Source organism: Rhinoraja longicauda, chromosome 30 (genome assembly GCF_053455715.1).
Source record: "Rhinoraja longicauda isolate Sanriku21f chromosome 30, sRhiLon1.1, whole genome shotgun sequence".
In the NCBI taxonomy this organism is placed as follows: Eukaryota; Metazoa; Chordata; class Chondrichthyes; order Rajiformes; family Arhynchobatidae; genus Rhinoraja; species Rhinoraja longicauda.
The window spans coordinates 25765798-25780016 of NC_135982.1; the positions used below are offsets into that span (position 1 = coordinate 25765798).

At 43.2% G+C, this 14219-nt stretch overlaps 1 protein-coding gene across 1 annotated transcript in view; it reads left to right on the plus strand.

Moving 5' to 3' along the window:
• Positions 1-14219, plus strand: part of atad3 (ATPase family AAA domain containing 3) — a 55383-nt gene that overhangs the window by 15463 nt on the left and 25701 nt on the right. The window contains exons 8-12 of the mRNA XM_078425185.1: positions 725-880; positions 1702-1758; positions 1863-1988; positions 11146-11270; positions 12535-12586. Coding sequence (XP_078281311.1) covers positions 725-880; positions 1702-1758; positions 1863-1988; positions 11146-11270; positions 12535-12586 — 516 coding nt within the window. The remainder of the gene's footprint in view (positions 1-724; positions 881-1701; positions 1759-1862; positions 1989-11145; positions 11271-12534; positions 12587-14219) is intronic.

The following is a 14219-nucleotide window of genomic DNA, read 5'->3' on the forward strand; positions in this document are numbered from 1 at the left end:
TGTTCGTCCATTCATTGCTACGCCAATGTGATTCTTCTGTCTTTCTATAGGTCTTTGATGCTCAAGCCTAGTGCTTCATTATCACATTTTTAACTTACAACAGCTTTATTCTTCCAAAATGTACAAAAAGGGTTTAGCTTATTGCATTTTTCTTTCAATAAAGAGAATAGTGGTCTGGTTTTCTGCTGACTGAATATTTTCAATATTCTGTTTGTTGACCCTTCCTCAACGATCAAGCTTTATAAATATCGGAGAATTCTGATAGAAACATGGGATAGGAATAGATTAATGTCAGTGGAGTGGGAAGAGAAGGACATAATCAAACCCAAACTACTGTAGCTACAGGGACAGTCAGCATTTGGCAGATTTTGGTTGCTTGTAGTTCGTATCACCCCATTTCAGGAAGGATGTGGAGGCTCTGGAGAGAGTGCAGGTTTAGTAGGACACTGCCTGCATTAGAGGGTAATCTGCGGCATCGGAGGCTCGGGAGAGACCTGCGAAGCATCAATAGACAATTTTTCCTAATGTCAAGGATTAAAGGCCATGGGTTTATTGCTGAGGGGCATAAAGGAAATATGCTGTTCTATGTTTTATTGTGGCTGTGCCTGGATTGTGCGGAAACTGAATAATTGCCATTTCTAGTGATGCTCCTATCTGCCTGATACAATCCTGTAATTTATCCCCCCCCCCCCTCCCCCCCCACCCCGACCAACTCTGTTTTCAGGTGGCTGGGCTGACGCTGCTGGCAGTTGGTGTTTACTCAGCCAAGAATGCTACAGGAGTGGCTGGCCGATACATCGAGGCTCGTCTGGGAAAACCATCCCTGGTTCGGGACACTTCCCGCCTCACGTTAGTGGAAGCTATGAAACATCCAATCAAGGTAGGACAACCTGTTGCAAAAGTTTTAAGGAATTATGATTTTTCCTGAGTAGAAAGATGAAGCCTGCGCGATTATACAGCAAGAAGTACTTGCTCCGTATCGGAACCCAGAGAGCTGGCTGTGTGGTGAAGCCTGACTTCATCAGTCTTTCCTGGATGGTGACTGTTTTTCGCCTAGCTCCTGTGTTGCATTTGCCCTCTTCAATAATAAGGCAATTCATTGATCTACTTTAAGACCTCCAAATGACCTTCAATTGTATAATCACCTTTTTGCATTACTTTTGTCATTTCATTGCTCTTTGCAGCTGATGTTTCTTTTTCAGAATGTAGGCACTGTTTCTGTGTAAGAAATGTGACGGGTAACTTGTGCCAAGATTCACTCGTGGAGTAGTGTTGTAGTAATCAGAACTGCACCGAATAAATATATTTGGTTCAGGGAAAATCTATGGCCTAAACACCATACATTATTCCCTGAAAACAGGTCCCGATTTGAAATTTGTTCAAGATTTCAGCATCTGCAATCTCAAGAGTGATTTATTGTCATATGTCCCAAACAGAATAATGAAATTCTTACTTACAGCAGCACAACAAAATAGGTAATTCCCCCTGCGATATTCAAAAGGAAAAGTCAGGGAAGAGGGTTTGTGTCCGCTTGTTATCTGTCATTTCTCCAACTCCTGATTTTCTAGCTTCATGTAAGTAGAAATTCGGCGAAGGTTGAAAAATTTTGGTTACAGCGTTTTTTCTTCAGCATTCATTGTGGGTGTGTAAAGGGTGTACATCACTCAGCTGTAAAGATTGAACTGAATATATTTTCCCCAGGTTGGTAAGCGTTTGATGAGCAAGCCCCAGGATGCGCTGGAGGGAGTGGTGCTGAGTGTGAGTCGCTGCATTTCTGCTAATATTTTTTCTTGCCGTATTCGTCTTGGTGTCTGTAAATTCTATGTTTCGCTTTTTCAATTATTTGCCATTTCTATTCATAGCCCAAACTGGAAGAACGTGTTAGAGATATTGCTATAGCAACCAGAAACACCAAGAGTAACAAGGGACTATATCGAAATATCCTGATGTATGGACCTCCTGGTACAGGGAAGACCCTTTTTGCCAAGGTAAAGTCACATTGAAGCATTCACATCAAGTTTGTGTATGTTACTTTCTGGGGCGGTCAAGAGACACAGTTTTTTATTGTCATGTGTCCCAGATAGAACAATGATTTTTTTTTTAACTTGCTGCAGCACAACAGAATATGTAAACAATATGATGAACGGTAGAGGAAAAAAACAGTTCAGTGTGTGTGTGTATATGCATACTCGCAAGTACCCACACACATATATACATACATATATATATGCTCCCCGACTTACGATGCTTCGACTTGTGATATTTCAACTTTGCGATGGTGCAAACGGTAGAGAGCCGCAGCTCGCTTCCGGCCACGTGATCGGGTGTATGAAATGCATTTCAACTTACGATATTTTCGGTTTCCGATGGGTTTCTCAGAACGTAACCCCGTCGTTAGTTGAGGAGCACCTGTGTGTGTATGTATATTTTATTTATATAATATATATATAGATATATATATACACACACATACACACATATTCAAAAAGCAAACAATAGTAATGCAATAATAATAATACGAATAGTCTATTGTAGGTGGTAGCCTAGCACCAAAAGAACGGGGTACCTGTGACAGGACTAGCTGGCGTACAACCACTAGGAAGGCGGTCTGCAGTTTCAAAAACAATTGCCGAAGCCGATTCGTTGGTGCCAGGGACAGGAGGAAGACTGCAGCCCTAAATCCCCCCAGAGGGGCCTTCACGTGCCCCACCTGCGTGGCTCGCGCATTGGACCCGTGAGCCACTCGATCCCACGAGACATGAGACTGAACAACCATGCTATCGTCGACTACGACAAGCCACCACCACGGTTCACTTGGAAGAAATAATTATAGATTTTCTACAAATAGGGTACATAACTTATTCATTGCTTAGCTCTCGGTCCGTTCCCCTATAAAATCTTCAGGTATTGGTTACCGGCCAGGACGCAAATTGCCTTAACTATATTCCTCTTGTCTGTGTCTCCTCCACCCTCCCCCTTGTCCCCTTCAACTGGTGATCCCTGCAAGCCTGCTAATTGCACTGTAAGACCAGTGAGTCATGTCCAGATCACGAGCCCTGAGATTCCAATTAAATCTACTTTTAATTTAGGCTGTAAAAGTAAATATAGCAGCGCCTGTGAAGGTTTGTATCCCATTTACAGTTAATATAAAATTTTGTTTTACTGCGTGTTTTTTTCCCCCTTAATTCATCTGTTGGTAATTATTTTTATTCTAGGGTTTGGATGTTGCCTAACATTCCTAATCCCTCCAGAACCCCTGTGAATAACAAGATATACTTTTATCTGAATAGCATCTTTTAATGCATTGGAATGTAATGGCATCTCCAAAGTAAATGTGAGATTTTATGACAATACAGTCAAAATTTTATGATGTGTCTCAAAGCTATCACCTTCTGAAAGGGTTTGGGAGGCAATTGAAAGCCGGTACTGGTCCATTTAAGTTCAGGGATAATCAAGAGGGCAGATTTGAAAGGACGGTTATCTTTGGGCAGTATAAGTGTTTCTAACTGCTTCAGTTTAGTTTATTGTCACAGGTAGTGAGGTACAGTGAAATGCTTTTTGTTGCGTGCTAACCAGTCAGCAGAAAGACAATACATGATTACAATCAACCCATTTCCAGTGTTTAGATACATGATAAGGGAACAATGTTTCGTGCAAGATAAAGCCAGCAACGTCCGGTTAAGGATAGTCCAAGGGACATCAAAGAGGTAGATAGTTCAGCACTGCTCTCTGGTTGTGGTAGGATGATTCAGTTGCCTGATAACAGCTGGGAAGAATATAAGAAAATAACTGCAGATGCTGGTACAAATTGATTTATTCACAAAATGCTGGAGTAACTCAGCAAGTCAGGCAGCATCTCGGGAGAGAAGGAATGGGTGACGTTTCGGGTCGAGACCCTTCTTCAGACTGAAGAAGGGTCTCGACCCGAAACGTCACCCATTCCTTCTCTCCCGAGATGCTGCCTGACCTGCTGAGTTACTCCAGCATTTTGTGAATAAAACAGCTGGGAAGAAACTGTCCTTGAATCTGGAGGTGTGCGTTTTCACACTTCTATACCTTTTACCTGATGGGAGAGAGGAGAAGAGGGAGTATCGTACTTGATACAGATAGGATGTATGTATAGTAAAGGGGATGATTATTTGTGTTTGTCAGTGGGCTGTCATTCGATGAACTGCTTTGTTCTTGGTGACACTGAGGTTCTCAATGCGGGATAATTCATTCTCTTGTTGGAAATGGGCATTGCTTGGCATTTTTATGTGGCACTCGTGTTACTTGCTGCTGATCAATAGATGTTGTCTGAAGCTATTGATGTTCAACATGTTCAATCCTTCTCTTGCCTGATGAGTTGTCAATAACAATGACCACTGCAATCATTAGCAAATATCTCCAGTTTAGACACGATGGAAGTGAAGTCATCAAAGTTACATTAAAGTAAGGCAGACTTGCATTTACGTGTTGCCCATAGGATTTTTTCAACCAAGTAATTACCAATGATTGTCATGTAGGTGAATGCAGAAGTGAGTTTATGCACTGTAGGTTTCAACAAACAGCAAATTATCAATCAATGTTGTATTGATGGTGGACACAAAATGCTGGAGTAACTCAGTGGGACAATGTCAAGAGAGAGGGACTGGAGAGAAGGAATGGGTGATGTTTCGGGTCGAGACCATTCTTCAGATGGTGTTGATCAAAGGAGTAGTTTTGACGAGCCAGCATGGTTTACTTTGAATTGTGCCTGAATATCTTTTGTGTGAAGCTGTGAGAGGGTAAGTAATCTCATTTTGATTAGTACAGGTGTCAGAGGTTATGGGGAGAAAACTGGAGAATGGGGTTGGGAGCGAGAGATACAACAGCCATGATTTAATGGGGGAGTAGACTTGATGGGCTGAATGGCCTAATTCTGATCCTATCACTTATGATCGTATGATTTTAACATATCGTCCTGGATAAGTGACACTTGCCACATTTGACCGTAGTCATAGTTAGTATCCAGAAACCACCAACAGGAGGGAGAGATAGATCAGCCATGATTGAATGGCAGAGTAGACTTGATGGGCCAAATGGCCTAATTATACTCCAATTCCATATGACCTTATGGGGCATGAGTTAATCTAATGCTAAAGTGCCTTGTACTTAATCATTTTAACTACCATTCCCATGGCCCCACACAAACTGGTGGAACAGCACCTCTTTCCGCTTTTCTATCTCCAAGCTTAACGATTCACAACTCTTTACCCTTTCGGGCTCTCTCCTGTCTCTACATCTTTGGCATTTGTCCAACAATTTGCCTGTATCAAATAACCCCCTGGCCTGTGTTCACCTATTGGCAGCCATGCTCTCTCCAGCCCCTCTCTCTTGACATTCTTTCTCACCCAACTACAATCAGTCTGAAGAAGGGTTCTGACCCGAAAGAGACCCAAGGTGAATTGGTGGAAATGGCAAAGGAATATGAGGAGAGTGGTTTACTGAAATTAGAACATTTATTGTTCGTACCATACTAAATTGAATGAGGGTTTTTTTTTCATTGCTTATGTGGTGGTGTGAAGAGAAAGGAGGGTGAGATCTGCTAGCCCCCATCCCACAGATTGCTTTTCTTCTAAATGACTGGATACATATAAATGAATTTGCAGAAAGTCTGCGAATGGCATGTGCTGTAGATGAGTTAAACAGCAATATAAAGTAATTAATTTGCTTTATGGAAGCATGTTTTCTATTCGGTTCCCTGCAGTGTTTACAAAAGCAATGAAATTGTCTTTTAATTTCAGCTGCTGTAGATGGTCTATTTTGATTGCTGTAATGAGTCAGTGCTGCCATTTTGGCATGCTGTGGCACTCTGCATGCCCAATACCTTTGAGCTGGTAACTTTCCGCACAAGAAAAGATGGTTTTAAAGAGAAGTGAGCAATTCATTCTATAGTGGCACGATGACTGATACATTGTCAGGTGTTATCAAATGGTGGAAAATATTTAAACGACACTTTCAATGTTTGAGCTTCCCATATTACGATTAGATATGATAGACGCACGATTTGGTGGAGGATTGCAATCTTCAGTTGATGAAAGCCAGATATCTTCGGGTAAAGATTAGGCTATAAAACAGATCCTGTTTGGTGAAACAACCATAATTGTTTTGCAAGAGAGCATCAGTGATACTGTTCAAATCGTATATTTGAAATGGATATCCCATTAATAAAGTGAACCCTGTCTAAAGATATCGGGGGCAGTCTTTGAAGTACTGACCGTGCACCTGCCTTGACAGGTGCTGGGTTTTATGAATTAAGGATGTTTCTTACACTGGGTGGGATAGTTTAGTGTATGATCAGATTGGTTGCACGAGTCTTGATTGCTGAGTGCACGCAGTGGTGGTTACTGTGTGGTACTTTCTTATCAGCTTTGCAATGTGCTGAGTTGTCATATTTCCTTCCCAAGGGCAGATATTTAGTAGCATCACCTGCAAAGTGAACACCAGCAGGAATATATCATTTACTCGTCTAATAACTACACAACCTCTTCTTGTGACAGCTTCACAGGATTCCACCACTGCAAATAGCCCAGCTGCCTAATCGCTTCAGTTGTGGAGACTTTCATCCACACTTGTAACTGCATAAAAGAAAATTAGCCCTAAATTACAGAGAGTCATGGGGCTATATTTAGAAAGCATAATTCTTTTCATGTAACACTGCAGTGACTCAGTTTATACCAGAGCTGGATAAGTTGTGCTGAGCTTTGAAGCTGAGCCAGAATCTTAATGTAATTGTATGGAACAGCATTAACTCTACTCTTGATGTAACTATTTCTATCCAATTATCTTACAAATCTTGCTTCACTATGCACATTCTAACATTGTTAGAATGCCTCTTCCATTGTTCGTTTTTATATCTGCAATTGTAATGAAAATTGTAAATCTTTACCCATTGTAATCTCATGGGATTAGCAACGCCACACCTCTGTTGGTGGGTGGCCAGAATCTATAGTGGACCAGATTGTAAAGGTGGTGTTGATTATTGATGTGGATGTAGAGATCTATAATTCTAATATAAAATAGTAATATGTGAGAACTTCAAAATATGGGATTCGGATCTATTTGGACCCAAAACGTCACCCATTCCTTCTCTCCAGAGATGCTGCCTGTCTCGCTGAGTTACTCCAGCTTTTTGTGTCTAAGATACTTCTTCTTGCGTATGGCGTGCACAGCCTAAAGTTGTAGATATAGGGTAGACACCCAGGCCAGGGCAGCACCAGTTGTTGGGTGGATGGCCTTGATGCCACCATCCCAAAGGCATGCTGGTTTGTTGGGTAATTGGCTCTCTGTAAACTGCCCCTAGTATGTAGGGAGTGGATGAGTTAGTGGGATAACATAGAACTAGTGTGAGATGGTCGGCATGGACTCGGTTGTGTCGAAGGGCCTGTTTCCATGCTGCATCTTTTAATCGATGCAATCAATCAATTTAGAGAAATAAACCATTTAAATGAATTTAAGGCTCTCAGAAAAATACTATGTTACAGCTGCAAGCTGACTCCTGAATAGCGTTTCCTGCTCAATGCCAAGGATAAGGATGTCTCATTGGGGCTGCACAAGTAGTTGAGGAGGAAAGATGCAGGGTCATGGACCATGTCTGAGCCAGTGATACATGGGGCTGAGGTGTTTTGGTGAGGAGGAATCAAAATTTGGGGTTCAAATTTTAAAAAGGTGACCAATGACTCTGTAGACCCTGGATGACTCAGAGCCACATACAAATGGGTACAGCGTTAATTGCTCTGGGGAATGGGGTTCGACTCGTGGGATACTGACACCAATACTGGGGAAAGAGAGAGCTGTTCCAGTGTGTGATGGCCTTGGTTTGAATCTGGCTGGGACGTGTACCTGAGTAAATTGGAAAAACCTGAAAAACTAAGTAGTGGATGGGAGAGGTTATTTGTTTTAGTGAGGGGAAGTTTATGGCAGTCAAGGCGATAATGCAGGGAATTGGAATTTATCAGGAATGTTAACAACCCACAGTGTCAGGGAATTAAAGTCAAAGTGGGGGAAAAAATGGTAGAAGAAATTTTAGAGCTCTTTATCTGAATTCTTGCAGCCATCATGACAGTGAATTGGAATTAATGGCTGTTGTTTTGTACCATGGTGACATGGTTGCTAAGTGATGTGTTAAATATGTTAATATTTCATGGAGTTAAATATTTCAGGATACATTTAAAAGAGAGAGACAAGATTTTTTTTAAAAGGAGCTCTGGTCAATCCTACAGCAGTGATTTGGATGAGAGAATGAAGTATAGTAGATCAAAATCTGTTGGTAATACAAGGCTGGGTGACAAGGTGAATTTGGAGAGTTCAGGAACATGATGAAAGGCTACGTGACTGAATAAGGTCTTGGCAAAGGTAACGTAGAAAAGTAACTTAACCGTGGAGTAGTGGAGTATTTTTTTTAATGGTAAGAGATTGAAAGTGGTTGGGTTCAGAGGGACCTGGATGTCCTTGTCCATAAAGTTAATATAGAGCAAGCAGTTAGGAGGCAAACGGTATGTTTACACCTTATTGAAAGAAGAATGATGTCTTGCTGCAGTTAAATAGAGGTCTTGCTAAGAATACATCTGAAATATTGTGCATTGATTTGGTTTCATAAGGATATACTTGATTTTTAAAAAGGTTAGCTGGATTGATTCTTGGTGGGGAGGCGGTGGGGGTTTGACCTCCAAGGGGATGTTAAGCAGACTGGATCCACATTCTTGTGTTTGGAAGAATGTTAGATCTAGAGTGCAGTAAAGAAATAACTGAGTGAGGTTGAGTTAAGTGTACGTGACAACATCTCTGAGGGAAGTAGGTGTGAAGGAGGCGATTGCTTCAGCAGTGCTGTAAGCAGTGGGGGAGAAGCAATTCTTAACATATTAAGCGATTTGACGAATATGAGGTTAGTACAGGAAAGCGGTTTAGTTTAGAGATATAGCACGGAAACAGTCCCTTCAGCCCACCGGGTCCGCGCCGACCAGCAATTTACCCGTATACTGGCACTATCCTACACACTAGGGATAACTTGCAATCTTTACTGAAGCCAATTAGCCTACAAACCTGTACGTCTTTGGAGTGTGAGAGGAAACCGGAGCGCCCAGAGAAAACCCATGTGGTCTTCAGAGAGAATGTACAAACTCCATACAGACAGCATCTGTCGTCAGGATCAAACCCGGGTCTCTGGCGCAGTAAGGCAGCAACTCTACTGCTGCGCCACCGTGCCACCCCTGAAGCAAAAGATTAAACCTTAATTTGTGAGGTAGGGGAGTGGTTATGATGGACCAAATGGCTGCCTATTTTGCCAGTATACCAGCACAGGTGCTCCCTGACTTACGATGCTTCCACTTATGATATGTTGACTTTACGATGGTGCCAGCGAGCCGCAGGTCGCTTCCGGCCACGTGATCAGGTGTATTAAATGCATTTCGACTTGCGATATTTTCGGTTTACAATGGGTTTCTCAGAAGGTAGCCCCATCGTAAGTTGAGGAGCACCTGTATTGGTTGGCTGAAACACAGTTATAAGTATGTCTGCACTTACTAGCATTAATGGACACGTGCTATTGCAGCTGCATCTATGCACATCAAATGCCTTTATTTTTATAATTAATAAATGATGCATTTATGCAACATATTGTAGCCATGGAGCATGTCATTAGGTCAGAGCTGCTGATAAAGTCAAGCTAATGTGGAATATGAATGGCAAGTTAGTAAGGTCATACGTGATAGGAGCAGAATTGGGCCGTTCGACCCATCGAGTCTACTCTGCCATTCAATCATGGCTGATCTGTCTGTCCCTCCTAATCCCATTCTCCTGCCTTCTCCCCGTTACCCCCTGACACCCGTACTGATCAACTAAAAATAAGAGCAACTATCCATCCCCAAGGTACATCGACTGAAGTGTGGGGAATGCGGAATGATAACACACTAGTTATGTGCGGAGACAAATAACATGTAGGCAGATACTTCATGAATAGAGTGTGTAATACTTGGCAAGGTGATGACTGGTATTAAACACAATTATAAATCTATTGTTGCTGTTAAACCAGCCAAAAGGTTCAGCAATAATAAGACTGTAGAAATAGCTTTTCCAGTTGAGTGATTTAAAGGATCACCAAAGACCATGGTCATTAAAAGATGCTTCGGAACGAATCAAAGGACTGGGTGGCCAGCACTTTTTGATTAATTGACTGACTGTTTCGCAATTGGTTTTCACTCGAGGCTGGTGCTCTAGTCCAGCACTTACTGGGTGTTGCTCCAGCATGGATACAGTTGGTCGGGTCAGATGTTTAACAGATCCCACCTACTCCCCCACCAGGTAGATGTAAATGATCCCAAAGTACAATCTGAAGAAAAGCTATCTAATTTTCCCAGTGTTCTTCCAATATTAGTTTAATTTAACAATGCAGTGTGGAAACAGGGCCTCCAGCCCAGCGGGTCCGGGCCGACCAACGATCACATGTGCAGTAGTTCTGTGCCGCACAGTAGGGCCAATTTACAGAAGCCCGTTAACCTATACACACCTTTGGAATGTGGGAGGAAACCGAGGCAGCTCAAGAAAACCCACGCGATTACAGGGAGAACATGCAAACTCCGTACAGGCAGCCCCCTTGGTCCTGATCAAACCCATGTCTCTGGCACTGTAAGGCAGCAACTACTGCTGCGTCACTGTGCCATCCAATATTCTTCAATTCCACATCACTCAAAAAAATCTGATTGCTGCACCTGGAAATTTTTCATTAGAACAGTGACTGCACCTTTAAGTATTTCATTAACTGAAATGTACTTGGGTGGTGTCCATCATGTAAACAGAAAATATCCTCAAAAAATAGAACATAGAGCAGTTCAGGCCCTTTGGTCCACAATGCCCATGCTGGACATTATGTAAAACAATTCTCCTCTGCCTGCATGTGATCCATATCCCTCCAATCCCTCCTTAAAAGCCTCTTAAATGTCACTATCATACCTGACTCCACACTGTGTGTGTGAAAACTTCCCATGCGCATCTCCTTTACACTTTGCACCTCTCACCTTTTCAAAACTGTTGTCAACGAATGAGACCAATGTCTGTCTGCAAAACCAGCGACAGGAAAGATGGTTAGAAATCATCTCCTTACCTTTGTGGTGTTGCTTTTCTCAACAGAAACTAGCTGTACATTCCGGCATGGACTACGCTATCATGACTGGTGGTGACGTGGCCCCCATGGGACGTGAAGGTGTCACAGCCATGCACAAGGTCTTCGACTGGGCCTCCACCAGCCGGAGGGGGTGAGTTTCTGTCAGTTTTGCGGGTGGGGGAGAGTGGTTGTGAAGGTCACTTTTCATTATTATATTCCATCTCTGTTAACGTTGCAGTCTTAAGTAATTGTAGCTTATGTAAGGTTCAGTTTAATTTATTGTCACATGTACTGAGGTACAGTGAAAAGCTTTTGCTGCATGCTGGCCAGTCAGCGGAATAACAATACATGATTACAATCGAACCATTTACAGCGTATAGATACACAATATAAAGTCCGAGGGTCACCAATGAGGTAGATAGTAGTTCAGGATCGCTCTCTAGTTGTGGTAGGATGGTTCAGTTGCCCGATAACAGCTGGGAAGAAACTGTCCCTGAATCTGGAGGTGTGCGTTTTCACACTTCTGTGCCTTTTACTCGATGGGAGAGGGCCTGTTTCCGGCTGTATATATATGATGATGATGATGATGATGAGAGAAGAGGGAGTGGCCAGAGTGCGACTCATCATTGCCGAGGCAGCAAGAGGTATAAATGGAGTCAATGGAAGGGAGGTTGGTTTATGTGATGGTCTGGGCTGCGTGCACAATTTGCTGCAATTGCGGGCTTGGATGGATCAGTTAGTTTTGTATGAATTACGTTTGCGGCAATAATACTGACAAGAGTTTATCAGTACAGGGAAGATTAACTCCACTGGACCGCTGAGTTACTCAAACATTTTGTGTCTGTCAGAGTTATAAACCAGCATTTGCAGATCCTTCCTGCACAAAGATTAACTCCTGCTTTGTGGGCTGTCTACTTACATGGCTGTGATATTGTAGTGCTTTCTGTCTTTCCACTTGATTCATGTTGCATTTGTGGTTGGGAGATGAAAGAAGTTTCCAAAGATTTGTACTATTTGTCTTATTTATTCCACCTGCTACTTTCTTCCGTGTTGACTGTCAAGTGAATTAAGTACCAAAAATATAAGCAGCATTGTACCTATATAGTGACTTTAATTTTCTTTGTTTCTTTTGTAAGCTTGGAGCAGTGGGCTTGTTCTTTTAAAGAACATGGGACAATTCATTTTAAACAAAAACCTTCATTTTAATTTTAGCGAGGCCAACTCTTGTTCCACCTGTACCTATGTATTAAAAAATGCAGATGTAACTTGCTTGTGTTCTGGGAATGTTTTATTGTTGGGTGAGTATTCTTGGCTTCTGGGGCACGTAAGCGTAAAAGGAATGAATTGTTTTTGTCTTTTTATGTGAATATTTCAATGTGTGACGTCAATGGCAATAAATTGTCTCCTGCTCACAGGCTTTTGCTGTTTGTGGATGAGGCGGATGCGTTCCTTCGAAAGAGAGCAACAGTGAGTATATTACCTGCATTTTTAAGTAGTGCGAGGAAGTGCTGCTCTTGGTCATAAGTCCTGGTCAGTTTTGAGCATTTTCTTTTTTAAAGTTAAATTGTGGAGAAATGTCTTTCTACTGCAACTTTTTAATGTTTAATTGCTGCCCCAGTTGTAATTCTGTTCAATGTGAGAATGAGCCTTTGTTAAGAGGGGCACAGTTTAAAGGAGATGTAGGGGCATGTTTTTTTAATTACACACAGGGTGATGGGTGCCCGGAATGTGCTGTTAGGGATAGTGGAGATAGATATAGTGGTGTTTAAGTGGCCTTTAGATAGGCACATGGATATGCAGTGATTATACATCATGTGTAAGCAGATGAGATTAGTTTATCTTGGCATCATGTTCGGCACAAACATTGTCTTTGTCCACTGTCCCTACTACCCCTGCTGCTCAGCCAGTTTTCTGACCAGGTCAGTAACTTGTCTTTTGTGTCATCAGGTTCATCTTTATCCACCAGGCTTAATGGACATATCAGATTTTCTTTAGTAGATAAAAATAATTTCCACACATATTCCTGTGGACCTTGTGACTATTTTACTCTCTCCATCAAATGTTCAACAAGGTTCTTCATGTTTGACCTTTCTTTTACAAACCTATGCTGGCTAATATCATATATATACAGCGCGGAAACAGGCCTTTTCGGCCCACCAAGTCCGCGCCGCCCAGCGATCCCCGCACATTAACACTATCCTACACCCACTAGGGACAATTTTTACATTTACCCAGTCAATTAACCTACATACCTGTACGTCTTTGGAGTGTGGGAGGAAACCGAAGATCTCGGAGAAAACCCACGCAGGTCACGGGGAGAACGTACAAACTCCTTACAGTACAGCACCTGTAGTCAGGATCGAACCTGAGTCTCCGGCGCTGCATTCGCTGTAAAGCAGCAACTCTACCGCTGCGCTACCGTGCCGCCCTGAGTTTGAAACTAATAACAGAGCTTTATTTGTCGTTCAGTACCGAAGTACCGAACGAAACTACATAGCAGTCATAGAAAAAGAAAAAAGAACACAAGACACACAACCCCAACACAAACGTCCATCACAGTGACTCCAAACACCCCCTCACTGTGATGGAGGCAACAAAACTTCCACTCTCTTCCCCACGCCCACGGACAGACAGCTCGTCCCCGACCGACCCGCACAGTCCCCGCACCGGGCGCTGAAACGTCTCGCGGCCGAACCGGGCGATGAAAGGCCCGCGACCAAGCCTTGCGCAGCTAAGTCCCGTGGTCGAGCCGCACCGGGCGATGTCAAGTCCGCAGCCGAGCCGCACCAGCGATGAAAAGCCCCGCAGCCGAGCTGCACCGGGCGATGTTAAGTCCCGCAGCCGAGCCGCACCAGCGGTGAAAAGTCCCGCAGCCGAGCTGCACCGGGCGATGTTAAGCCCCGCAGCCGAGCTGCACCGGGCGATGTTAAGCCCCGCAGCCGAGCCGCACCGGGCACTGTTAAGTCCAGCGGCCAAGCCGCACCGGGATGTAAAGTCCAGCGGCCAAGCCGCACCGGGATGTAAAGTCCAGCGGCCGAGCCGCAGCGGGCGATGTAAAGTCCAGCGGCCGAGCCGCAGCGGGCGATGTTAGGCCCCGCAG